Source organism: Myotis daubentonii, chromosome 8 (assembly GCF_963259705.1).
Source record: "Myotis daubentonii chromosome 8, mMyoDau2.1, whole genome shotgun sequence".
NCBI classification, from domain to species: domain Eukaryota; kingdom Metazoa; phylum Chordata; class Mammalia; order Chiroptera; family Vespertilionidae; genus Myotis; species Myotis daubentonii.
Window position 1 is genome coordinate 52,468,610 of NC_081847.1, and position 26,754 is coordinate 52,495,363.

At 48.1% G+C, this 26,754-nt stretch overlaps 1 protein-coding gene across 2 annotated transcripts in view; it reads left to right on the top strand.

Moving 5' to 3' along the window:
• Positions 1-1,830: 1,830 nt before the first annotated feature.
• The window catches only part of CNDP1 (carnosine dipeptidase 1), a 31,309-nt gene continuing 6,385 nt past the window's right edge, over positions 1,831-26,754 (top strand). The window contains exons 1-8 of one of the 2 annotated variants that reach the window (XM_059706372.1): positions 1,831-3,433; positions 13,773-13,898; positions 16,531-16,680; positions 17,392-17,554; positions 18,235-18,323; positions 21,350-21,550; positions 23,090-23,174; positions 26,009-26,169. In XM_059706372.1, coding sequence (XP_059562355.1) covers positions 3,410-3,433; positions 13,773-13,898; positions 16,531-16,680; positions 17,392-17,554; positions 18,235-18,323; positions 21,350-21,550; positions 23,090-23,174; positions 26,009-26,169 — 999 coding nt within the window. In that variant the 5' untranslated portion in view covers positions 1,831-3,409. Of the gene's footprint in view, positions 3,434-10,241; positions 10,379-13,772; positions 13,899-16,530; positions 16,681-17,391; positions 17,555-18,234; positions 18,324-21,349; positions 21,551-23,089; positions 23,175-26,008; positions 26,170-26,754 lie in introns of those variants that run through there. The other variant, XM_059706373.1, reaches the window with a different exon arrangement.

Consider the following 26,754-nt stretch of genomic DNA (forward strand, 5'->3'; position numbering starts at 1 on the left):
CAGTCCCAGGAGCTAGGGGCCCCTTGCCTGGGCCTAAAGCGAAGCCCACGATCCCGGGGCCACTGCAGCTGTGGGTCCCCGCTGCCTGGGCCAGACACCTCAGCCAGAGGCATCCTGCAGGGGCAGGGGCGGAGCCCGTGCAATCGCGGCGCCCCCCGCTGCCACTGCAGGTCCCCGCTGCCCGGGCCGGATGCCTAGGCCAGAGGCGTCCGGCCTGGACAAGGGGCCGATCCTGCGATTGGAGGGTGATGGGGGTCAACGCCTGATGGCTCCCAGTATGTGAGAGGGGGCAGGCTGGGCTGAGGGACACTCTCCCCCCGACACACCTAGTGCACGAATTTCGTGCACCGGGCCCCTAGTGTATATATGTGTGTGTGTGTATATATATATATATATATATATATATATATATTTTTTTTTTAAACTCATTGTTTTGGCCCCCATGCCCTCTCTGACACCTTCACTCCCGGGTCCTTCTCTGTCCTGGAGTCACCTCCATGGTGTCTTGAAGCCTATGTTTTGCATTCTCATCTTCCTAACCAGCCGTCCTTCTGGTCCTCAAGGAGGCTTATCCTGGGAGATGGTGCTCATCAGCAAAGTGCTGTGCACAGCGGAGGCCTTCCTGGGATTGTCTATCCCAAAGTTGTCCAGGATTGCTTCCCTGTTACTCCACCAGGAGCTGGCCATTGACAAAGATACAGCTGCCTGTTATTTAGAAAAAGACAGAACTGCTGGGCTGAGGAGAGGATGGGCTGAGAGGAGGTTTCGGACCTAAGAGGAAGAAGTTCATCTGCTCTTGTTGGTGTCTGGGTCAGAAAGGTGATGATAGGCATGTGAGGATCCTTAAATCACAATGTGTTAACTAGTGAGGATATGGCTAGGCTACAGTGCCCGAACCAACCAGAGCTTCCCCCATTTCTCTGCTACACGGCCTCACAGCCAGGCCGGGGCTGGAGTGGGTGCTCCTGCCCTCAGTGTCATGGCCCATGACCTCTGCTCCGCACCCTGCAACCCCACTGTAGTCCCACCCAGAGACCAGGAGGAGGCAATCCAGAATGAACTGATGTTTCTTCTTTTGGCATCTTACTCAAAAAGTGCTCCCAGAAGTGGGCAATGGGCCTGGCTGACATTCCTATCGCTCTGCAGGAGAAAGACAGATATTAGGGAGTCAACCTTTAAGTCTGTTACACCAGGATGATACTATGACATTTGTCCCAAGGAAAACTGAGAAAAAATAAACAGTAGATAGCATTAGCTGAAGGAAGGACTCATGGGACTTCATTTATCACTTTTCAGAGAAAATTGTAACATCTGCGTCCACCTGAGGCTTTGGGGAACACCGTGAGTGGTGAGGGAGGCAGTATTAGTCTGAAATAGGCCTTTTTTGAAATCTTGGTTACTTTAAGCTGGTTTATCTTCAAGTAATAAAAGACACAGGAAGAACCTTTACCTTCCCCCTAATTGCCTTTGACCTTCCCCCTACCTGACTATAAGATTTAGACAGGAAGGGAGCTAGCATCATGGGCAACTACAGTTCACTATGAACTAGGTGTGATAGGAAGGAACCTGGCAAGCCCTTGACCAAAGTCCTCTCTCTGTTCCCTTGTTCAAGATGGCCCAGCAAACATTTACTTACCAAAGTTTTCTCTTCCATCTCCTTGTGAATTACTTTCCTGCCCCTGGAATTTCCAAACCCACCCCTCCTCTTCTCCTTAGCTCTAGAGGGCACACAAGCCTGAACTGCCTGGTTTATCCTCAGGTCTCATTCTTAGGAGGCATCAGACATACCTAATAAATATGCTCATTTAGTCCAGCCCAAAGAACTTAGAAGGGTAAAAGGAAAATTAATTTTTCTGTCACTTTGGGACTGTCGGATGAGACCCTGGGCATCTGACATAGGTCGGCACATGGTGAATAAGAGTTCTTCCTGTGTCAGCACCCCTGGAATCCCCAAAAGTGGGGTCCGTGGAGCGAGAGGGGTAGGAATCTTTTCTCCCCCTCTTTCTAAATTTGGATTAGCAGGAGAAAATTTGTGAAAGTAGTTTCCTGAGCAAACATGGTTCCGGTAAAGGTTTGAATAGTCTTATTTTCTGCTGGTCCCGTTCCCCCTGGAATGGTCTGGTTTTCTTGTCTGTGCCATTTGTCTCGTTCTGTTCGAAGAGCTTGGTTTTGATCTTGTCTTTGGTCTCTGGTCTCAGAAGGTGCACATATCCACAGGCATTTGGCAGCCAGTCAAATAGACTAGAGCTTCCAGGCAGCTGTAGCCAATTAACTGTCGTCTTTTTGCCTTTTTGTCCAACTGTGCCAGCTCTCGGGGGAATTGGTCATGAGGGATTCCAGTTCATAGGAGCCTTTGCCATCTCAACCTTCCTGTGTTACTGCTTGTAGCAGCAAAGGACTTTTTTACACTCTTAGACTATCCTGGGAGCGAACCTTTAGTTCTTGTGGAAATGTCTTGCTTCCTTGGTTAAATCATAAAAGGCTAGGGGATTTGGAAGTTCACAGCCTGTTGGGGTTGAATTATATCCCCCCAAATTTGTATGTTGAAGTTCTATCTCTCACCACCTCAGACTGATGATTTGGAAATAGGTCTTTGCAGATGTAGTCATAATGAAGCCATTCTGAGTAGCCTGGGCCCAACTCCAGGATGCCTGGTGTCCTTGTGAAAGGGTGAGTTTTGCACAGAGATATGCTCATAGGGAGATGCCATGTGAAATGAAGGCAGGAATCAGGGATGTATTTGAAGACAGCAAACCCAGGATTGCCAGTGACTGCCAGGAGCCAGGAAGGAGGCCAGGGACTGGCTCTCCCTCACTGGCCTCAGAGGAACAGGCCCTGAGGACACCCTGGTTTTGGACTTTTGGCCTCCAGAATGTGAGACAGAGGGTTTCTGCCCCACTTGTGGCAGCCTGAGCAACCCAACACATGGCCAGTAACCCCGACCTAGCTGCTAGCAGAGCTCTGCCAACTGCTCAAGGTAACAGTGATCATTCACATCACCTCTATCTCAGCTGTGCTGGCCTGGGCCCGTGCACCCACTCACTCTTAGGGTGACACCTGCACACATGCGCAGTGATGCTTCTGGGTTGTGATGCATAGCCTGAGTGGCCCCGATGGCCTGTGGTAACATCAGATGACTTCCAGGCCACTACCTCATTGCATGCCTGTGCATATGAGACTCATTGTTTCTCCTCCCCCAGATTGGCTGATCGCCTCTGAAGCATCTTTGTTTTCCAGTGTGAATGGCCCACTATCCCAGCCTTGTCTTTCTTTGAGGCAGATGGTGGAGCACAGACAAGCATTTGTAACGCGGTATATAATGTGACTGCTGAGGGCCGTGGTGAGGTTTCCTCTTCCGCTCTTCATTGAGGTCCAAGGGAACTGCGAGAGGCTTCGGAAATCCTGCCCAATGGACCCCAAACTGGGAAGAATGGTGAGTGAGCCCTCAGGTGTTTGGAGAGCAGGAACCAGAGTGCTGGACATGTATTTGCCCAAAGAGTGGGGGTAACACGCAGGAGCCAGGCAAACAGAGCAGGTGCTGCATGAGGTCCATGAGCTGCTGCTGCTTAGAAGTGCTCTCAGGTGCCCCTGTCTCTTCTGGGAAAGGAGCCGTGTAGAGGTGGTTTACGGTGTGCTCTGGGTGGCTACCTGTTCTTATAAACACGTGGCATTCTTTTCAAGTGGTTTCCTAGTGCTGGGACACAGTCATGCTAGGTGGATGGTGGCAGCCAGTGTGGACTCGAGGCCCAGACAGCTTCTCTAGTGCACTGGGACCTACCACAGCACACTTGTCTGTGCTCCATTTTTCTTCACACAGAAAGCAATATTATTAGTAAAACCGTGGCAGAACCCCTAGCTGCTGAATACAAAGGGTGAGAGAATAGTATGCATGCAGGTACAATTGGTGCCTTTCTCACTAAACCCTGAACTCTGCTCCCCCACCCCAATCCCAAACATTAGTTTGGGATGGGGCCAAGGAATCTGCATTTTAAGTTTATGATTGCATCACTTTTACCCCATTCACAGATGTGTGCAACCATCACCATGGTTGATTTTAGGATATTTTCATCTCAGAAAGGAACCCTGTGCCCTTAGCTCTTCATCCCTGCCCCCAGCCCTGAGCGACCACTAATTTCCCTGTGCTTCATTTAATAAGAAGCATTCCCAGGGAAGCAAAAATAAACATTAATGATTAGAACAAACCTCAGACTCCATTTTTTAGTCTAGAGGATAGTCGGTCAAGATTTCTAGCCCTTACCAGGTAGTTCAGTTGGTTAGAATGTCATCCTGATACACCAAGGTTGTTGGTTTGGTCCTGGTCAGGGCACATACAAGAATCAACCAATGAATAGAACAACAAATGAATAGAACAGCATAAATGAGTAGAACAACAAATCCATCAATTTAAAACAAATATTTCTAGGTGTTGGGCTTGAAGCATCTTTAGACAATGGTGTGAGGGTGATTTTGATGAATTTCCTGGTTTGTGGGTACAATGACTCTGGGATGTCATGGGTGGACCAGTGAATGTCCAGAGTGGCCCTCACAGCAGCGGGCACCAAATGTGACTGCTGAGGGCCTCCGTGTACTGTTGTCCCTCCGTGACCCATTGCAGTGAAGCCTCTGGAGTTTATATCCAGTTGCCCAGCTTCAGTGTGGGCTTCAGGAAAAGGGGCAAGAGAAGATTGGTAACATTAGTGTGGAGAGTTGTAGCCAGACATTGGAGGAAGCTCGAAGACTCCAGGACCTAGTCTAGTTTACAGGCAGAGCACACCACCTCACAGACAGTGAGAGGGCTGAGATCCAATAGTGGTGCACTGGAGTTTTCGATATGGCCAAAGAACACATTTAGTCTCTGTAATGAGAAGCCAAAAGTAGATAAACTTGTGTTTAGAAATTAATGTTTCAGTATTTTATCTTACCTAGAAATGATCTGAATATTTATCGAATATCCATCATTTAACTTAACTGAGTATAATTTTAAGGTTTCAAGTTACCAAAAATATTTTGAAACTAATTTTAAGCAGACATATTTTATGAAACATAATCATTGTTTGGGTGATTGACTGGTGCGAGGAGGGGGCTCCTGGAGATGTCACCGGTAGACACGAGATGGTATGTGTCCAGCCTCAGTCCTCTGACCCTGTCTGGGCACCCAGACTATAAGTGGGGTATCTTCATTTGGAGGCAGGTCAGGGAAATGCTGGAGCAAGACCGTAAGAACACCCTACTCTACTCCTGCCTTAGTCCTGTGCACAGGATATAGGTCACCCCTACACACCAGGATGCCAGCACCTCTGTCCCCAAGCACCTCTCCCTGCTGGCCCACAATGCCTCAGTGTCCACCCTCTCAATCGCTCTTTCAGGCAGTTACAATCCACCCCATTCAGAAGCTCTTTGGTTGGGACAGAGGTGCCTTTTGGGAGGCATGGCACTGACAGGGAGCACATGCAGCTCCCAGCAGCAGCACAGGAAGCTGGGGGACTGTCCCCATAGACCCCCAAAGAGTGGGATCCAGAACATCTAGAGGGATTAGGGATTTGAAAAAGGAGAAGAGAAGGGAGGGATGAGCAGAGCTGGAGCTTCTGAAGATTGTGGGAGGGGGGAACCCTGCATGGCCAGGAGCCCCTATTCTAATAGGGATCAGCCTTCAGTTTGCCTGGGGCATCCTGTTCCCTCACAGCACACTCTGCCCTGCAGGTGCGCTGCCGGCGCCTAGCGCCCCTGCCCGCCTCGCACCTGGGTCCGGACCCTGAGCTCACCCTGCTGGGCCGCAGTTATCCATCAGTCCTATGTCCTGGTCCTGGAGCCTGAGGATTTCTGGGACCTGGGCCTCTATGCCTGCTAAGGTATACTGGCAGGACACACAAACTTTCAAGGGAGATTTTCTCCTCTTTAAGCAATCCTGCTTCCCCTCATTTGGGGAAAGTGTGTGGACACACACACACACACACACACACACACACACACACACACACCCGAGCTTGTACACTGCAGCTGGCTCCAGCCCAGCCGGGGACTTTGCCTCCCAGAAGGGAGGTCACTGCAGGGACTTCAGATCAACGCTCAGGAGTTCACTCTTAAACCTCCCATCCACTTCCATCAGCACAAGTACACATATTTTAAATGTCTAATTAAAAAGACATAGACTCAAAAACGTAATAAATATCTCTACTGGACAAAAGCAAAACAAAAACATTCAATGGTGAGTGGGATGGGGGCGGGGCAGAAACATCTAGAAATGAGGCTGCACAGGGTCACAGGGACCCAGCACAGAGGGCAGCGGAGCCGGCACCACCGCCGGAACCAGGACCGGCTGGGTCTCCCTGCAGGTGACAGCTGGGCGCCCACAGCATTTCTCCACAGAAATAATGACCGAGCGGCGGAGAATACAACTGGTGTTCAGGCAGAGCCTGCAAGTTACTTGTAAAAGTATACGTTAGACTAATAATATCAGACTAGAAATAAGAAAGCTCACAATGTTAATTGGGAAGTGAGTTTACTGCCACTGAAATGCAAATAGTAGAACATGTTTAAATGGATGTGAATGAAATATGTTTACAACCTTCACGGGATAAATGAAGGACTAAGACCATAGAGAAGAGGCAGGCAGATGTGAGTGGAGAATAGGTGGACATGGGACACAACCAATTAGAAATCCTGAAAATGAAAAATCATTATTGAGAAACTCAGTAGTTCATGTGCATTCTAGACCAGCCACAATCAAAAAGAGAATGAATCAGCTGGAAAACATGACTGAGGAATTTAGCCAGAAAGCAGAGAAAAAATGGACAGAAAAGATCAGAGAATGGAAGGATGCATGATAGATCAAAAGATTCCAACTATAGTAGGAGGTCTACAAAAAGAAAAAAGTGAAATGGTGGAGAAGTGACATCAGAAGAGAGAATGACTAAGAATTTCACAGAATAAACACAAATGAAAATGGGTGCTGACACTGAGTATATCAGTCAGACCCATTGTGACGAAGCGGAGAGCATCAAGGAATAAGAAAATAGGGAAGAGGGTAGTGAACAGCTAGCCACGGAATGTGTGGGATTGGGGAGCGGGGTGCAGAGAGGCTGCTGGGCTTTGCTGATGAAGGACTTGGGGGCTGGGAGGCTTTGGGTGGTGGAGAGAAGCAAGGACTCCAGGCAGGCAGGACAATGAACAAAGCCCCAGTGGTGTTGTCAGGAAGCTGGAGCCTCCTGAGACTGCTAGGAGGAAGAATCATCTGACTCAGTTAAATTTTGGGGTGTTTTTTTTCCTCTTATTCATGTTTACAGCTTAGATAGTTTTGTTCGTCAACACATTTTGCATTTTCTGCACAATGTTGAAATAGAAGGCATTTCACTGGTGAACATTAGCTACTCCTGGTGTCTCCACCAAGACTGTGCACTTAGCAAACACCAATTGGGGTTTTAGTCTAGGACAGTGGTCGGCAAACTGCGGCCCCTTGAGTGTGGCTCTTCCACAAAATACCACATGCGGGTGTGCACATACAGTGCGATTGAAACTTCGTGGCCACACTCAAGGGGCCAAAGAGCCGCATGTGGCTCGCGAGCCGCAGTTTGTCGACCACTGGGAAGGCAACTCTCAGGATGTGGGAATATGGAGAACACGGCCTAGCCATGATCCAGCTTAAGTTCAAGTGAGTGAGGCAGAGAATATTAAGTGAACAAATAATAGAATATTAGTAACGACAAGGAAATAAAGAGCAGGTTGTGCTGGGGGAATGATGCCCCCAAAATACATGTCCACGTGGAGCCTCGGAACCTGAGCTGACTTGCAAGCAGCGTCTTTGCAGATGTAATTAGTTAAAATGAGGTTGTACTGGATTGGAGTACTCCATAATCCAGAAACTGGTGGTGACCTTCTAAGAAGAAGAGAGGACACAGGGACACACACAGGAGTAGGCCGGGTGAACCGGGGCACAGACCTCAGCAATGCAGCTCCGGGCCAGGGAGCACCAAGGACCACCGGCCACCACCAGAAGGTGGGAGGGAGCTGGACCAGCCCGCAGAACTCTGCCCACCAATTCCTCTCTGACTGTCCTCTCCCTGCCACCCCTCCTCTGTCCCATGTCTCCAGGTCCTCTGCCGCTCAGTTCCCGTTGCCTTGCCCCTCCCCCCACTCTCCATGGCCTCTCTGTTGTTTTGCCACCTGATTTTACCTGTTGTCCCCAAGGTCACTCAGCCACCCCTGCAGGCATCTTAGGTTTATCCTGCTAACACTTTTACACCCAAATCACACAAATGAGATTTAAAAGAAGGAAGCAAAGGCAGTGTCTGTGGCCCAAGCATGGTTAGAAGACCTTGAGCTGGCCCTGGGTCTTGACTCCAGGGTCTGCACCCCATTTATGGTTTGGGGTTCACACCTCTCACCCCTCAAAAGGGAAGAGTGTGCCCATCCCCAGGCTCAGAGCCAAAGACAACACAGGCCTTGGAGGAGCTCAGGGTTCAGCTCAGTGGTGACACCTCTCTATGTGACTTCACCGCAGTTAGAGACCCGCCTGTGGGAGAAGCAACAGGCACCTCTGGCCATGTCACTTTTTTTTTTAAAGGATGGTTAGGTGTTGTTGTTTTTTTAAAGAGACTCTGTTGTAATGTACCCTGCAAATCACAGAAGGATGCCTCAAGAAGTCGAATTAAAGAGTCACATTTATTGCAATCTGGGACTATGAGGGGCCATTTTGCTTTCCCAAATCTCATAGTAACCAGATGGTCCCAGCTCCAGGGTTATATAGGCAAAAAATCACAAAGGTATTGGTTACACCCTAAGGTTTGGAATGAGGAACCTGGTTTGCAAAAAAGCAGTTTACAGAAGCAGAAGCAGCATGTTAGTTAAAGTTTTTGGTCTCGGGGTCACTGAATTGACAGAAATACATTATCTAGAGCCTTCGGGTCTGGAATGAGGAACCTAGTTTGCAAAAAGCAGTTTACAGAAGCAGAAACAGCATGTTATAAACACATTATCTAGAGCCCTTGGGTAACCTGGGTTAAATTTAGGCATGTTATCTAAATTACAGTTTTGGGTCTAGAGCCCTCTGACCTTGGGATAACTGTGCTGTCCTTCCAAGGTGAAGGAAAAATGTGCTTTCTAAAACCAGTTAGATAACAATCAATGGGATAGTCATTCAATCGAATGGGATGATTTATACAATCCAGAAAATCAAAATAACTTTTCTATTGTTAAGCCAAACAACAGGGTTAGAGTTAAACTATAGTTTCTACCTGAGATGATTGCTACCATACTTCAACTCTTTTTAAAAAATATATTTTTATTGATTTCAGAGAAGAAGGGATAGGGAGAGAGAAATAGAAACATCAATGATGAGAGAGAATCATTGAGCTGCCATCTGCATGGCCCTCACTGGGAATACAGCCCACAATCCAGGCATGGGCCCTGACCAGGAATCTAACCATGACCTCCTGGTTCATAGGTTGACACTCAACCATTGAGCCACACCGGCTGGGCATCACTTAATTCTTTTTTGGTTAGGATTGTCATGTTTGCAGATGACAATAGGCTCCGGAGGTGGTGCAGAGCCAGGGCAGAGTCTGGGGAAGCCCAGATCACTGGCCAGTCTGGAGGAAAGCAAAAGGATCTCAAGAGTCCTTTCTAGGTGACACGTGCTGACATTGCTGCTTTCTACTGGCCTGCACCTGTGCAGTCGGGGCATGGTCCTCAGACTAGCTGGCTGCCCCTAGGATGGCGCACCTTCCAAGCAGGGTCCTCGAAGGGCCGGATGCTGTGCATGCATGACCTCTGGACTCCTGCTGCACAGGGCAGTGCTCTGTGCCTGTGTCCAGCCTGAAGCTCCAGGCCAGGGGACACCAAGCCAGCGGCCAGTGCGAGCTGAGCTTGATTCCGAGCCCCACCTGCACCCAGGACTGTGCGGGACTCCTCCTGCACCTCTTTATCCGATGATGTCTGTCTCCAGCCATCTGCACCTGTGGGGTGGGCTTTACCTTGGGTTTAGGAGTGAGCCTGAGCTAAGCTCTTCTTTTGGGTCAGACTGCCGGTCAGACCCTGACTAGAGGATGGTGGAGAAACTCCTAGCACTTGGGACTTTCTGGGGAATTCTGTTGCTGGAAACTGTCCAGACTGCCCTCCAAAAGCCACGCCTTGACCACTCCCTCTTCAAGACTGGCTGCCAGATTTCATCTGCTCAGGAATGCTTGGCTCAGCCCAGCTCTGCGGGGGAATTAACAGAATCCAGAAAGGCTGTTGGGGGGAGGGGAGGTTCGGGTTTTATTTTTAATCCCAGCATTGTGAGATAAACCAATAATGCATGTTTCCTGCATTATAACAAACCCATCAGCTCAGTCCCGGGCAGAGCACCTTCATAAAGCAATCCCATGGGACTCTAGGTGACTTGGTAAGTGGGGTCTTGGCATCCAAGTTGACCCAGCACAAAGTTTCTCAGAGGCGGAAAAGGGTTTGGCTACAGTGTACGGGAGGAACAGGGAACCGGCCTAGCCGAGGCTCAGTGAGGGGAGGCAGGAAGGCTTTCATTTGGATTCTTTATTCTGCTCAGCAGCAAATGGTGCGGGAGGGGCTTTATTGACAGCACACCCTACCCAGCCTCTTGTCGGATGCCTGTTGGTTTCAGGGCAGGAGATAGAAGTGTCCTAAGTGTCATTGGCTCAGGCAGCCCGTGACAATGTCGAGGCCACCGTCAGCTAAGCACACAGACCATCTAACTGTCCTGGTTGTTGGTGAGAGCTAGGAGAGGAGGAGACCCCGAGGCCAGGCCTGTGGGAGGGGAGGCATTTGGGTTTGAAGCTGAATTGACTGGGAGAAGGACGGGGTGGGGGTGGGTCCACCACAGAGGATGTGGACACGCCTTCAGAAAGTCTTAAAAGTTATAGTATTTAAAAATAAGGCTTAGTGCAGGGGCACTTAGGGCTTTTGTTACAAATCTAAGAGCAGTGAGTTGGAATTAACAGAATCTTATTGGGGGAACGGGGGAGGGGGGGTCCTCTGTGAGAGTCCCAAATGTGGGCTTCTCTAGCTGGGCTGGGTTACCTTCTCCGCCAAGATAACACTAGGACCGGGCCTCCATCTCTCCCTGCCCCCTTCGCCTTCCTTTCCTCCAGCACCTCTGCCAGGAATAACCCTTCTCAGTCTCCAGTTTGCTGCTGTGCAATTACCAGTAATTCTAAGTCACGTGTGACTGTAACCCAAGAAAAGAAACAGAAAGAGAAAGGGGTGTGGGAGACTGGGGAAGTGGGCATGTATGCAATGCGGGGACCCACCCAGGATCTCACAGGCAGGATCAGTGTCCACAGCCCATCTCTGCGGCAAAGGGACACAGGTGCTCAGTCCACTCTGCGGGCACTGTGGGGAAGTGCAGTCCTGCAGACCCTGTGTGAGGACCCACCACCAGGGACAATCCTTCAGGAAGCTGGGCCCTGCCTGTGCCCTTCCTGTTGGGGTGGGGGTGGGGGGCTCCCGCTGAAATGCGAACCATTGTTTCTCCTTAAAGTTGCTGTTTTCCTTCTTTTCTTGTGGGTTCCTTTTCTTCAAATTGCCCCATTTTAGTTTTCATTGGAGAGGAGCACCAAATCATTTTTTCAGTGGAAATTGAATGCATGAAAAATAAAAGTAGCAGCTCATATACTAATTTATACGGATTGCCTACAAAAATAGCTTCCGCCATTGCAAAGAGCCTCTCCCAGGCAGCCAGAGCTTCAAGAGTCCTTTCCTCCTGATTTTTTTGCAGCCCCTAACCCTAACCCCGAGAGCTTAGCTGGATCTAGCCTCTTCAGATCAGAATGAGGCCAAGGATGCTCAGGGGCGGCTCATTGGCGCCATCTTTTGGACCAAATTCTCAACCCGCTTATGCATGAGCAGCGTTCACTTTTACCTGGAATTTACCCACTTCTTAGCTTCCTTTCGAGACATTTTTTCATATTCAATCCTATATTTGTACTTTTGAACAAGTGTTCATATTTATGGTTATTATTTTTATAATGACCATATTGCAATGTAATTCACGGAACTTACAACTTACCAATTTAAAGTGTGCAATTCAATGTTTTTTAGTATATTCAGACTTGCACAAACGTTGCCAAAATGAACTTAAGGACTTCCATCATCCCACAAAGGATCCCCCTAATCATTATCATCAGTCACTCCCCTCAATTCTGCCAGCCCTAGGCCACCACCAATCTACTTCTGTCTCTCCGGATTAAACTATTTTGGACATTTCATATAAATGGACTGATACCATATGTAGTCTTTTATGATGGGTTCTTTTACTCAGCATAATGTTTTCATGGTTCATGCATGTTGTAGCATGTATTAGTGATTCATTTATTTTCATGGCTGAGTAATATTCTGTCTTATGTATATATCACATTTTGTTTATCCATTCATCCACTGATGAACACTTGGGTTGCAGCCATTATGAATAATGCTGCTGTAAACATCCCTGTTGAGTTTTTGTGTGGACACATGTTCTCATCTTCCTTAAAAACATATCTAAGAGGAACTGCTAGGTCATATATTTAATCATTTGAGGACTGCCAGACTGTTTTCCAAAGCATTTGCACCATCTTGCATTCCCACCAGCAGTGTACGAGGGTTCCAATTGCTCCACATCCTTGCCAACACTTGTTGTTACCTGACTTTTTTATTTTAACCATAGGAGTAGGGGAGCAGGTATGAAGTGGTGTCTCATTATTTGATTTGCATTTCCCTGGTGACTAATGATGTTGACCATCTTTTCATGTACTTAGTTGATCATTTGTAGATTTTCTTTGGAGAACTGTCTATTCAAATTTGTTTTATATTATTGACTGTATAATTCTTTATAGTCTAGACACACATCTTCACCTTGGCTCTGTTGGTGCCCAGGGCTGGAGGCCTAGAAAGGAAGCTGCCTAAACCTAAAGTGGCTCTAAAAAATAAAGTCTAGCTTCAAAATGTGCAAAAATCCACAAGGAAGAGTTGGTTTGGAAGAAGATGATGAGTTAGTTCTGAGCCTGGAAGTCCTGCCCTCTGGTTTTCTGCTCTGCACCCAGCTCGGAGCTACCACCGGGTGGAGGGATGAGTAGGAAGAGGGTGTGGGGAGGAGGGGGAAGCGGAGGGCAAAGATTGGGGTCATGGACAAGCCTCACATTTATGGGCCGGGGAGGAAAGGGGCCATCAGGGAGGGAAGCAGGGGCCAGAGAGGTGGGAGGAAAGGGGAGCGAGCCGTGGACCAGGGGGCCCCAGGCGGGGAATGTCTAAATTATCTTTAGTTCTTCCATGTTACATATCACACTGTGCTTTTATGTTTCTTTTTAAAGTGCTCTAGCCTCAGGAGCTGATGGAGGAAACCTGCACGCTGCCCGGGATTCTAGGCAGTCCTTACAAAATATTCTTTCTAATAGAGAGGCTAATCACACATATAAATTTTGTTATTTTAAAAATTACGTCACACTTCTCTCTCTTAGAAACATTGCCCTTCACACCAGATGTGTGTGGTTTGACGTAAGGGGAAGTCAGCCAACGGGAAAGACGATCACAGGAACAGACTGAGGAAAGCTGCTTCCAGACAAGCTTGTCAGCTTGCTTTCTGTCTGATCACAATCCTTTAGCACTGAAAAGGAAGCGCTTGGGGAAACGGAGCACAACGTAGATTTCCTGTTCTACTACCTGGTGCTATTTTAGCCTGAGTGACTGCACGCAGCTGTGTCGGAGAACAGACTTCCTTGAAGTGTTTGCAAGGTCGAAAGTCCAAACCCTGGTACTTACTTTGCTTCCTCCCCTGTGCCTGCCCACAGGCGTCAGCTCTCCTTGTTCTTCTGCTGCTGCTTTTGGGAGGCATGTCCTCTCCATCCTCACCCCACGCCGGGCTGGTCGAGAAGGTCTTCCGGTACATGGATCTCCATCAGGATGAATTTGTGCAGGTTGGAGAAACTACAGGCGGGATACTTGCATGAGATCCCTTTTGGTGTCCGGGTGAATGGTGGTTTGCTGGGAGATGTGGGGATTTTTGCCTGACAACTTAATTCCATTTAAAATGCCTGTGATTCTTCATTGAATTAAAGTCATGACTATTTGTTGGATTGAGGGAAGAGACCTCTCCCAACCATTCCTCTGGAAAGGGGTGTCTGTTCCTTTCCAGCACACTTGTTCTAGGGCAGCGGTTCTCAACCTGTGGGTCGCGACCATCGGAAAACACATCCTGCATATCAGATATTTACATTACGATTCATGACAGTAGCAAAATTACAGTTATGAAGTAGCAACGAAAATAATTTTATGGTTGGGGGTCACCACAACATGAGGAACTGTTTTAAAGGGTCTCGGCATTAGGAAGGTTGAGAACCACTGCTCTAGGGGGCTGTCTTGGAGTCGTGGCAAATGTTGAGCTCACGTGTACTGGGAACCATCCTCAGGTGGCCGTGGTCCCCTTGCTGAGGCCCTCTCCTGGCTGAAACTCACCTCCCAAGGACACCAGCCCAGAGTAACACCTCCCGGCTGCAGCAGCTATCAGTCCAGAGTTCTGCCAAGTTCAGTGTCAGAGCTGTTGTTTTGTAGTCCATGTGATACACACTTACCTTCTTCTCCTTGGCAACCCTCTGCTTTCTTCCTATCTCATCACGTGGAGGCGGGAGATGGGAAGGAGGCCTGGGAGGGAAGCAGGAAAGGGCTGGACTCAGTCTTCCCTGCAAGTCCCTCTCCTTCCTCACTTCTCTGTCCCGCTCAGGCCAGGCCTCCACCGCGGCCCCAACTCCCTGAGCTTTCGCCAACTCTGCGCCCTGCGTGTCCATGTTATGTCCGCACACGTGTTCAGTGTGTGGTTATTTGATCAACCAGTCAATGTGAGGACCCTTATTGGTGCTTAGATGTGAAACCTCTGTGTTTGGTGCTAAAGCACAATGCTGAGAGTCCAGCCGCTTTCCTAAGCCTGACCTTCACGGACCCTGCCTCACATGGGAGTATTAACTTACCCTGCTGCCCACTGCATTTTCTTTCTTTTTTTAAAAAAATATATTTTATTGTTTTCTTTCAGAGAAGAAGGGAGAGGGATAGAGAGTTAGAAACATCAATGACAGAGAAACATTGATCAGCTGCCTCCTGCACACTCCCTACTGGGGATGTGCCTGCAACCAAGGTATATATGCCCTTGACTGGAATCAAACCTGGGACCCTTGAGTCCGCAGGCTGATGCTCTATCCACTGAGCCAAACCGATTAGGGCCAACTGCATTTTCAAAACCCAAGTTGGGGTTCCCATGCAGGTCGGAATTAGTGCGTGTGTGGGGGGGAGGGGTGTGTGTGGATTGGGGTGCTACAGCCAGAATAAGATCCAACTGGAATAAACTGGGGAGTCCAGGGTTAGTCACTAAGACACAAGTAGTGTCTGGTGAGACTGCTGTCCCGGGATAAGCCCCTCACGTGCCAACACTGGGATGCACCTGATTATTATTGTAACTCCATGCTGGCTGGCCTTCCCTGAGCACCCCTGGGGCCAGCATCGAGCTAAGTCTCCAGGCACCATCTCTCCCTGAGTCCTCCCTGAAGGGAAAGCATGTTTTCTTCCGCTACTTCGTTCACTTCTGAGCCCAGGTGAGTGGGTTTCCCCACCACGAGCAATCAGGATGTTAGGGGGGCCTCATCACATGGCATGATGAGTATTAACTGGGTGTCAGCCCTCTTCCCTCCAGACATGGGGGGCTGGAGCTGAAAGTTCGAGACCTCTCATCACAGCTCAGACTTTCTGGTGACCCCTCCCCACTGGGAGCCACCCATAGTCGCCCCATTACAACAAAATATGCTGCTCTTGCCCAGGAAATTCCAAGGGAGTTAGGAGCTCTGTGTTAGGAACCTGAGGCCGAGAGTAAATATTAGAACTGAAGATGACCCTGGCACCTCCATTGCTTAGGAAGTTGTGAAAGTTTCAGAAGCTCTGGCCAACAGGTGAGATAAAGACAAAAAAATATATTTCCCATTGTATCGCAACCTCATAGTCACCGTAACCTGAGACGAAAAAGCTGAGGCTGAGAAAGTATACGGAATATTCTCCAAGTCCAACTCTGATGGGCAGACCAGGGTTAGGAGCTACGGCTGCCTGCCGCCCTGAGGGTCCTGGAGGAGCAGGCAGGGCTGACCACAAAACCTAAGTGCTAAGGACGGTGCCAAGGAGCCCTGCAGCCTGCTGAAGCCACCAGGGGATCAAGTTGGGTGCTCTGTGAGGTCCAGAGGCCTTCAGGGCATTGTGGGAAGCCAGTCCTGGTGGGGGCATGGCCGGCCAGCCCTCTCAGTGCTAAAAACCAGAAAGGGTGGGTCAGGATCTGCCCTTCTTAACAACCCTGGTGAACCCACAGGGGCACAGGCCTGGTGTTTGGGTGAACAGCTTTCCACCCAACCTGCCCTGTCCCATTCTTCTGACCCAGACAGCTCTGGCTTCTATGTTCCTGATTACACCTTCAGCTTGGCCAGTGACTTTTGAATATCAAGGTCAAATGAAGGACTTTGGGGATTCTGTGCCTCCTGTGCTATGTCATGCTAACCACCCTGTGGCCTGTCTTCACAGAGGCTGAAGGAATGGGTGGCCATTGAGAGTGACTCCGTTCAACCTGTGCCCCGCCTCCGACAAGAGCTCTTCAGGATGATGGCCCTGGCTGCAGAGGAGCTCCGGCGCCTGGGGGCCAGCGTGGACCTCAAGGACTTGGGCTCTCAGCAGGTGTTGGCGGTCCCTCCCTCCCCCATGAGCTGTCACTTCCCTGTGCATTGGCCACGCCCTCCTGTGGTGGTGGCTAGATCCTCAATACAAACACCCATAGTAACCCAGTAAAGATGAATTCCTCCCTGTCCCAAATGAGGTTGCCATGTTGATTTCTCATCATGTCAGAACTTGGGTGGGGTTGGGAGGGAACACAAGGTGGTGAACGAAAAGGCAACTCATTCTGGAAAGGCCCCCATGCTGTTCACACCCTGCACGCAAGCTGCAAACTTCCCCAAGCTCTGAGGCATCTTTCTGAGGCTCCAGCCTCTCATCGGAATCACTGCCTGTTACTGCCCCTCAGTCACAAATGGCGATTTTAAATCTTAGCGCCCAGTGCTGCCTGGCTTAGCATTGAAAGTCTCCCAACGGTTTGTTTCCGACCCCAATTCAAGGTAGTTGAGTCTGAGTTCCTATTGAAGAGCATGCTCAACTAAGTTTCCTGTTTACCAATGTATTTCTGAGAAAGTGCTTTGCTTTAATTATGCTTCATGTTTTAATTAAAAGTGTCTTGTGGTACCATGTTAGAGCTGGATAAAGGGTGATCAGAAAATTGTATGGGCTCTGCCAGGACCCAGAGGTAGAAGCAGGACTCCTAACATCATGTCTTTGAATTGTTGGGAAAAACGAAACAGCATTTATTTAAAACTGTGACCCATTGTCCTCCTGCAGCTGCCTGATGGCCAAACTCTCCCAATACCTCCTGTCATCCTGGCTGAGCTGGGGAATGAGCCAGGGAAACCCACCGTGTGCTTCTACGGCCACCTGGACGTGCAGCCGGCCACACAGGCCGATGGGTGGCTCACAGACCCTTACACGCTGACGGAAGTGGATGGTTAGTGACGTGCTGGTGCGCAGAGCTGGTGCCGCTGTAGATAAGGGATGCTCACAGGGTTAAGGATTTAGGACAGGCCTCCCATCCCTGGCTCCAGGTCTAACCGTTGTTAAGAATGAACTAAATGCCACTCTCATAGTCTACAAGTTGGTCCAATGTGGCCAATTTTCTTTCATTTGGGAAAGAAACTTCGAACCTTTGTGCCCATGGGTGAATGAGTGCCCCAGGCTGGAGTCCTTGGGCTGCGAGGAAAACAGTGTCTTGGCCAAACGTTTTCTTTTTAAAATTACCAACTGTAATTTCTTTTTAAAGAAAAGAAGAAGAAAGGTTAATGGAGCTACAGATACCCTTTTCCATTCTTTTGCTAGTTGTAAAATCTCAGAATGAGAGGCTGTATTACATGACCATCTGTAACAAATCCTCAGGCCCTTTTCCATGAATTTGGATAAAATACCTCATAATGGATCAGTATATTTTAAGTGAGCTTACATTTCTGTCTAGCTTGTGGCCATACTGTCTATACATAAGAAATCATACTTTGCGATTTCAGTGCAAGATTTGTTCTTGGAAGCAGAAAGCCCTGTTCAAGCAATTACCCATAAAACAACGTTTGTTTTTAACTCACTCAACTTGGCAGAGGTACCCATGCTTTTCTGAAAATTCTTCTCCCATTTTTCAAGGAAAACTTTACGGACGAGGAGCAACAGACAACAAAGGTCCTGTTTTGGCGTGGATTAATGCTATGAGCGCATTCCGAGCCCTGGAGGAAGTAGGTAGCCAGTGGTGTTGGGGAGGGAGCTCGATGATGATGACTGACAATGACGGTGATAGTGACAGTGACAATGATGATGACGATGGCGGCGATGATGATGATGATGATGGCCCAGGCAGTATGCTTTGAGTCCCTCACTGTGCTGCAAGCTTTCACCTGAATTTTGTCCTTTCCTCTTCCCAACAGTCTTCATAGGGCTGTACTCTGATAATCACACTCATTTTATAGATGAGGAGAGTGGAGCTTGGGACGGTCAAGGAACTTGCTCAAAGCTGCCCAGCTGGTCTGGGGCAAACATGGTACCTTGAGCCTGTGCTGCTGACCAAATGGAAAAAACAAACACATAACAAAAATTATGATGAGCCTGTGGCTAAGTTACTCTCACTGGGACATGCCTTTTTCACCTTTATCTTACTTTAACTTATATTTTTTATCTCCTCCTCCTTCTTATCACAAAGTTTGATTTTATTAATAGGGACAAACATACACTTTAAAACAACATATCAGCTATTTTATCAATGATCAAGATAGAGATCCCTGGCATGTGACATCCTATTTGAATCTTTAGGCCTCTCCATTCTTGTGAAATGTAGTTTTCATAGGTGTGCCATACAGGTACTGGAAAGGTAGGGGGCTGCCTCTCTAGGGCCATCAGAGGATATGTTGGTGGCCCAGGTTTGAGTCTTTTACTGTCCCACCTGATGTTCTCACAAGGGTGGTCTCATCTCACACCACCCTCCCTTCTTCTGATGAATGCGCTTAGGCTCCAAACAGAGGAGTCGATCTGTGTGGCCCTGGGCAGGAGACCTGGCCTCTCTGGGCCTCAGATCCTGTCCTGTAAAAACGAGGGTGTTGGCCCTTGGCTCCCTCCGAGGACTTTATGGGGCTAACCTTAAGGATACGTAGCCAGCCACCTTCTCCTTCGCATGACTTCCCTGGATCAAGCACCTCTGTTCACTGGAAATTGAAGAAGGAGCTTCAAGGTCAGGGTTCCTGCATGCTGGCCTCCATCCAGCCTCTTTTAGGAAGAAGCAGGGAAGCAGTGCTCAGGCCCGGGAGCCGTCCCAGTCCAGGCCCAAGGCTTAGATCTTTGATGGCGCCCCTTGCTCCCAAATCCTTCCCCTGGAGGAGATTTCATTGGGCTTCTCTTTTGTGAGTTTCTTTTCTCCCAGACATAAGCAGAAGGGGAGAGGGCATGTGACTGCTCTGGACTCAGCTGCTGTACCTCACTAAGAAAGGGAGTTTGAGTCAGGATAGGTTCCTGGTAGGTCCTTCGACCACTGAAACATTGCCTTGTGATTCTTGACACTCACATTGGTCAGCCTGAAAGTTTAATGTGGCCTTGGTTTCTCCCCTCTCTTCCTCTCTGTCTAGAATTCTCTCCCTGGACTTTCTTCTTCTGTCTCCTTCCTTTCTCCTTCTCTCCCCCCCTTTGTCCCCCCCCCCTCTTCTTTCTTAAGAGGAGGGAAGCAATATTTATATGAAAATTCCTATATAAAGGCCAAAATCTGCTTTGCTTTTAAATTTCTACTCTGAAGCTTACATAATTATAAACAGCACATAAGCCAGTTAATACTCTCTATGCCTCTTTTTTCCTCATCTGTGAGGTAGGAATGGCCACTTCTCTCTCGGGGCATTGAGATGACTAAACAAAGTAACAGTCAAGGGACTCCAGTGCCTATGAGTGCTGGGCCCTATGAGTGCTGGCTTCTTTCCTGGTGCCCTCCTGCCCTCCGCCCTCTCACCCCGTTTTTCCTGTATCGTGTGCAGATCACTAACCGTGTGTCACCTCACTGGACCGTCTCACCCAGAGCCAGATCGGCTGTCCGTGCCCATACCGCACAGGGAGACAAGTGAGCTGCCTGGAGGTGGAATAGCTTGTGCAGGTCCCTTGGGTGCTAAGGGACAGAGCAGAGACCAAAGCCCCAGCCTCCAACACTTAGTAGCCATTGGCTTGGATTTTATTCATCACCTTTTGCCAGAAAATCTTAGGCTTTCCAACTACTTCTCAGTCATGTGTTAATACAGAGCTTTTGAATATTAAGATTTCAGAACTGCAGCTTGACTTCCTAAGACACATAGAAATGTACACACATGATACATTTGAACAAATCATTATCCCCACATTAACCAACAGAATGGCGGAAGGTCACATTTTCTAATACATAATCCTCTGCTCATCCTGCCTTTGTTCATCTCTGGCCAGTCGGTCCTGCTCATTAGAGCTAATTAGTATGTATGTGCTGCCGTTTGTCTGCATATAATCACTTTTAGAGTCTCCTACATGTGTCTTCTGCTCCGGGAAGAGACTTTGACCTCTCCTCTTCATGTGGCTCTCAGAGATAGGAAGTTATAAATTATAGAGATACAATAAGATCAAAACCAAATGGGGGAAGGGCACATTGTAAAAATTTTAAAGGAGTGATTCCGAGCCCTAATATTAACTGGAAAAAAACTCATGTTCCATTCTGCTGCATGATCAAAGCCTTTGAATAAGTTAAAAGGCAGATTGAACTCATAGTTGAAAAATAACAGACACTCGAAATAAAAATTATCCTAGGGCTTAAATATTAGCCAATCTTTCAAAGGAAAGAGTTCTCGTTTATCAGGCTCAGAGTTATGAGTTCAGAAAGGAGATTTGTAACGGCGTAACCTTTCTTGAAAAGTTCCTTCTGGGAAGAAGGAAGAAAGCGCCTCTGTCTGGGGCAGCCCCGCAGAGCTCTGTGGTGTGGATGTCGCTGCTTTTAGGAATTCCTTCCCCAGATCCTTCACCAACATTAAATTGGTGGGTCACGCTGGAATGTGTACACTGGGCATTACCTTGAACTCTCCTTCACAACCTTAGTTGAAACTTCTTTGCTGTAACAGAGATGTTGGGAATGTGAATAATTCACATATTGAACACATGTGATAATTACTGTACTTATGTTAAATACACGCTATCCCTGGGTCTTACAAGGTGAGTGGGTGACTGTGTGGTTTTTGACAGATTGGTTTGTCCAACTTTTGACTTGTTCACTCAGGATCTCCCCGTGAACATCAAGGTGATCATTGAAGGGATGGAAGAAGCCGGCTCGGTGGCCCTGGAGGAACTTGTCAAGAAAGAGAAGGACAGGTTCTTTTCCAGCGTGGACTACATTGTGATTTCTGATAACCTGTGGCTGAGCCAGAGGAGGCCAGCACTCATTTACGGAACTCGAGGGAACAGCTACTTCACGGTGGAGGTATCTGCAAACCCTGGTGGCCTGCTGGGAAGAAGCCACCCTGGGATCTGGGAAGGACAGAGACAAAGCTGTGTGAGAGCACAGAGTTCTCCCAGGATGCTTGCCTGCCTCTGGGAAGTTCTGGGACAGGGTGTGGGGTTCATGAAGCCCCCACTGTGAGCCTGTGAATTGTGCATCTTTCTACAGACAGGATTCAGAGGGCTTGTGACTCACAAGCCAAGAGATTTAGGGACTGCAGCTGTGGAAAGTGGAATTTGGAGGCAGGTGCAGCAGCGGGGAGGAGAGGGAGGGTAAGAGCCTACTGATCAGGTGCTGAGGCTCCTGGGAGGGCAACAGTACCTAATCCATGGGGCCTGCCTGCCGGGTCTGGGATGGAAGACCAGCACTGGCATTGCGAGGCCTGTATCCCAGTCTGGCTCATACAGTCTGTGTAGGCCCCTTACCCTCCAAGTCTTGGCGTCCTTACCTCTAAAGTAAGCACAGCAAACCCTCCCACAAGCCCCTAGGGTTGTGTGATGGCTAAATGTGACAGCTAGTCTGCTTCCTTCTCCTGTTCCATCAATACAGACAGGCTGGGATAGGGCACACGACTGAGAATCAGAGAGTCCCTCCTGGGAAATCGTCTGTTATTCAGCCACTTTAGTCTGTTTTCTCATGTGACAATGTGGACACTAATAATCTGCACCCTGTGGGAACCCAGTGGGACAGGAAAGAGGAAACATTCCTGGCAGCACCTTAAAGGTGCACCGGGCAGAGAAAGACCAGCTGGGCAGGAATGATGGGAGGGGCTGAACTGAAGAGACAATTTTAAAAAACACCTCACCGGACCTTGGTAACAGATTGGATATGGTGTGCACAGGAGGAACCCAAGATAATTTGGGTTAACAAATGAACAGGACTGGGGACTCTCCTTGTTTTGGAAATGAGCAAGTTGGTAGGAAGTCATCGTAGCAGCCGGTGTTGAGTTGACTTTTAGACCTGAATTTCAGGAAGTAGTAGCACACCAGGGGGCTCAGACACACAGGTGTGAGTATGTAGGAGTGTGGGGCTGTGAATGAAGCCCAGTGAGCTAGTTCTTGGGGCTCTGTGTGTAGAGGAAGAATGTGCCCCAGAAAAAGCGGTGGGGGTGGGAGACAGAAGAGAAGTTACGAGGGGAGACATTAACTATCCTGCAGGCAATAAAAGAATACAGAGGAGAAACTTGCTCAGAAACCACAGGAGGAGAATTTTCCTGGAAGGAAGGTGAGCAACAGAACGGGATGAAACCAAGAGGAAGATGATAACGTAGCCATCAATAGTGTGGTGATGATGGATAGAACCATGTTTGTGGAATAGGTGGGGGCTAGTCAGTCTCAGGGATTCAGGACACATGGGAAAAGAAGACTTGGGAGCCATGTGACTGGACAGGAGGAGGAGCGATGTCAGGGTTCTCACCTGAGTCCTGAGGGACACTGGTTGGGCGTGTTTCCCACCATGTGAAAGCTACAGCTACAGCAACGACAGTGTTAGCACCTGTCTTCTCTTCTACCTATCTTATAGGTGACATGCAGAGGTCAAGATTTTCATTCAGGCACCTTTGGTGGTATCCTTCATGAGCCAATGGCTGATTTGGTGGCTCTTCTCGGTAATGTCTTATTTCACTTCACTTTTTAGATATCAAGCAATCTACTAAAATATAGTTCTATATGACCCAATGTGTCTCTCCTTCCTTGGTCCAAGCCAGCTCTAAATGGAGGTGCATTAGAAGAAAAAACATATTCTTAGCTTCCATGTTACTTTTTTTCATGGACTGAACCTCTTCCTGAATTTGTCCCTTTTATTTTACTGGCTACTGTGACACATCTGGCCATACGCAAAGACAATGGCATAGCATCGAGAGCCTTCTGGGAGGCTCTCAGAATGATGCCAAATATCCTGGCACCACTTGGCTTCATTTTTCCACGTTGCTGTGGCCCCAGGTTGCACAGAGACTCCAATGAGTTTGCTGATCACACCTGCTTCTGACCTCCTGTAGATGCCTGGTGTACGCAAGCCAAGTTAGGGGTGTGTGTGTGGTGTTCCCCGAGAGCCCATTTGCCCACCTTGATTCACCCTGTGGCTCTTGCCTATATCAGGACTGCCCAGCAGCTGGGGTGGATCTCTGGGAACTGAAGGAAGCTTCATCTTCAGGGGCCTTGCTTGCAGGAGCCCCTTCCGCAGTCCTGTCAGGGATGTTGCTCTTTTGTGTTTGAGTGTTGGTGTTCTTTTCAAACAGAGGTTCTCAGGCTACATAAGTTCAGGCCTCACAGTACCGGGGTCTGCCTCACATGGCACAAAGGGCACCTTTATACAAATTTTACAACATGCTTGCTTGGCAATTTAAGACAGAATACAAGAAGCCATTTTTTTTCAAGTGTTTAAATTGTTTCCAGAAGGATTCAAATAGCATGCAACTTATTATTTGAGGGTGGGCGAAGGTCAGTTCTCTATTTTACCAGAACTAATTTTTTTCATCCCTAGGAGCAGCACCTTCATATCTATATAATGCATTTCAATCTCCTTCTCCTTCCCCCCTCCCCCACTCCCCAGACATGATTGCTGCTCTCCATCTGTCTAGCCTGCATGGTTTCACCCAGGCATAGAAGTCCATTTAGCCCCACAAATGTATATTGCTCTGCTAGGAAAAGTCAGATGAAGATCACAAATGGAATGAAAATAAAAGGTTTTCCCTCTTTTAAAATTTGAAACAATCCGTAACAAAGTGATACTGGATTGTGCCCACCATGTGGTTTTCATCTGCTGTGTATGGAAGGACTCAGGGTTGAAGGCTCTCTGAGGACTGATGCATTACACCTAGTCATTGGGCACCTGCTGTGTTCCAGCGCCCGGTGAATGCTGGGATGTGACCATACACAGACCAACCTTCCATGAATGAGGGCACTGTCTCTGACCACACGAGACTAAATAACAAGTGTGAACCCACATGAGTGGACCAACAAGTGGCTTGGCTCTAATTAAGCCAAGGACAGCCCCCTATGAAAATCTACATGGATGGCAGTAGTGCAACGTGTAATGGCATTCCCAGCGCTTTAAGAGGATCACAAAAAGCAAGGCCTGAGGGTTGAGATGTCAGGAGCAAAATGTGAAGGGAAGATGTCACTGTTCTGGTTTTCAACCACATCCTCCTCAGCCCCTCCCCTTGTCCCCCGGGACTTCACCCAGAATGTGTCACTGCACTAGGGGCACAGTACTGCAGATTGCTGCACAGCATCCATGGCCTTAGTTATGGAATGCCCTCATTTAGCCCAATACAATATATGGTATGTTAGGTAATGATACAAACCCAGTAGTAAAGTTGAAGTCAAACATTAACTTGGGCACTGAGTGACTGGGACTGGTGTCATTGATTTGCAGTCATCCTCACCAAAGTCAAAGCAGAGCATAAATCCACCACCAACAGTAGACTCACTCAGTGTCCCTTTAATGAACGTCCCCAACCTTCTGCTGACATCCTCCCATGCGAGGATAGAGCTGCCTGTGGACCACAACTATTTCTTTACCGTGTGCTTTGTGATTGTCGACCTTAATGGGAAGATTTAAAAATGTAGTGCCTCACAGTAATTTTCTGGCATTGTCAGGTTATAATCACATTAGGAATGTGGACATAGTTTTATGAAGTGTCTTTACTTGAATAAAAGTCCCTAGATTTTGCTGCCCAGAGATGTTTTTCATCATTTATGTTCTCTACTTACTGATTGCATTGTATCTTTTTGGGAAGTACTTTCTCGAAATAGAGAGCAATATCTACTAAATCTCAAGTCTGCTTCTTTTATAGATATTCTTTGATGATTTCCCCGATTCCTATTAATCCTCAAAGTCGTTCATAAATAACAGCCCAGTTGACGGCTTATCATCACAAAGGCACTCATGGTCCTGATGGATCTCACAGATTAGACCCCAATATTATTCTTTTGATTAATGATGAGTATTTATTATATTATTATGTGTGGAGGGGAGAGAAGTTGAGAAGGGAATGATGATTTTCAGTTTCTCGAAGTATTATGTACATACAAACACATGTATATCTAAACACTTTTATAATGAATACATTACTTCTTTACTCAGGATACGATAAAACTTTTAAAAGTTTTTATGTTTATGCTATAACAGGTAGAGTTGGGAACTTGAATGTAATGCACGTGAGTCAAACCCCATTTAATTGATTGCAAGTCCATGTTTTCATCCTTCCATCCACAAGATAGACATTAAAGCAGGTCTGCCACAGGCTGAGTTGGCCTGGTGACCTCCTTCCAGTACCATCCCCTCTAGGATGTGGCTGTTGCCACTGGCTCTGCGGTGGGAACCAGAGCCAGTCACCGGCCTGCTGCTGCCCCAGGGGAGTCACTGTGGTCCCCTGCAGGGCCTGAGCATCAGCCCAATGGAACATCTGTCTGGCTTTGTTTCCTGTGTGTCCTGCAGGTAGCCTCACAGACTCTGCTGGTCATATTCTGATCCCTGGGATCTATGACGACGTGGCTCCTCTCACAGAAGAGGAGAAAGAACTGTACGGCGCCATCGACCTGGACCTAGAAGAATACCGGAACAGCAGCCGGGTTAAGAAATTCCTGTTCAACACCAAGGTACAGCCCCCAGCTGACGGCTCTCTGAAAGGAATGACGACACTAAACCACTTTTCCCACTGCCTGATCTGAGTGCTGCTCATCTCCGCATCTTAGAACTGACAGCAGTTAATTCTGAGGCTTGTCATGGTCTAGACCAGTGGTTCTCAACCTTCCTAATGCCGCCACCCTTTAATACAGTTCCTCATGTTGTGGTGACCCCAATTTCATTGTTACAAATTGAACATAATTAAAGCATAGTGATTAATCACAAAAACAATATGTAATTATGTATGTGTTTTCCAATGGTCTTAGGCAACCCCTGTGAAAGGGTCATTCGACCCCCAAAGGGGTCTCAACCCCCAGGGTGAGAACCGCTGGTCTAGACTCTAGATCCAGATCTTTATCTGGGGGCCATAACCACAGAGTTTCCTTTCACAGCCCAGTTTTTCCTAATCCCTTTACTAGACTCAATCCCAACGAGCTGGGCTTCCTATTCGTTCAAAGAGTGAGAACAGCCTGCAATTGTTCAGCTCTAAGACCCCTCATTGTTCATTTTTCTAGACAAAACCAAGAGCCTCAGGGCTCCTCTGTAAATGGCTGCCT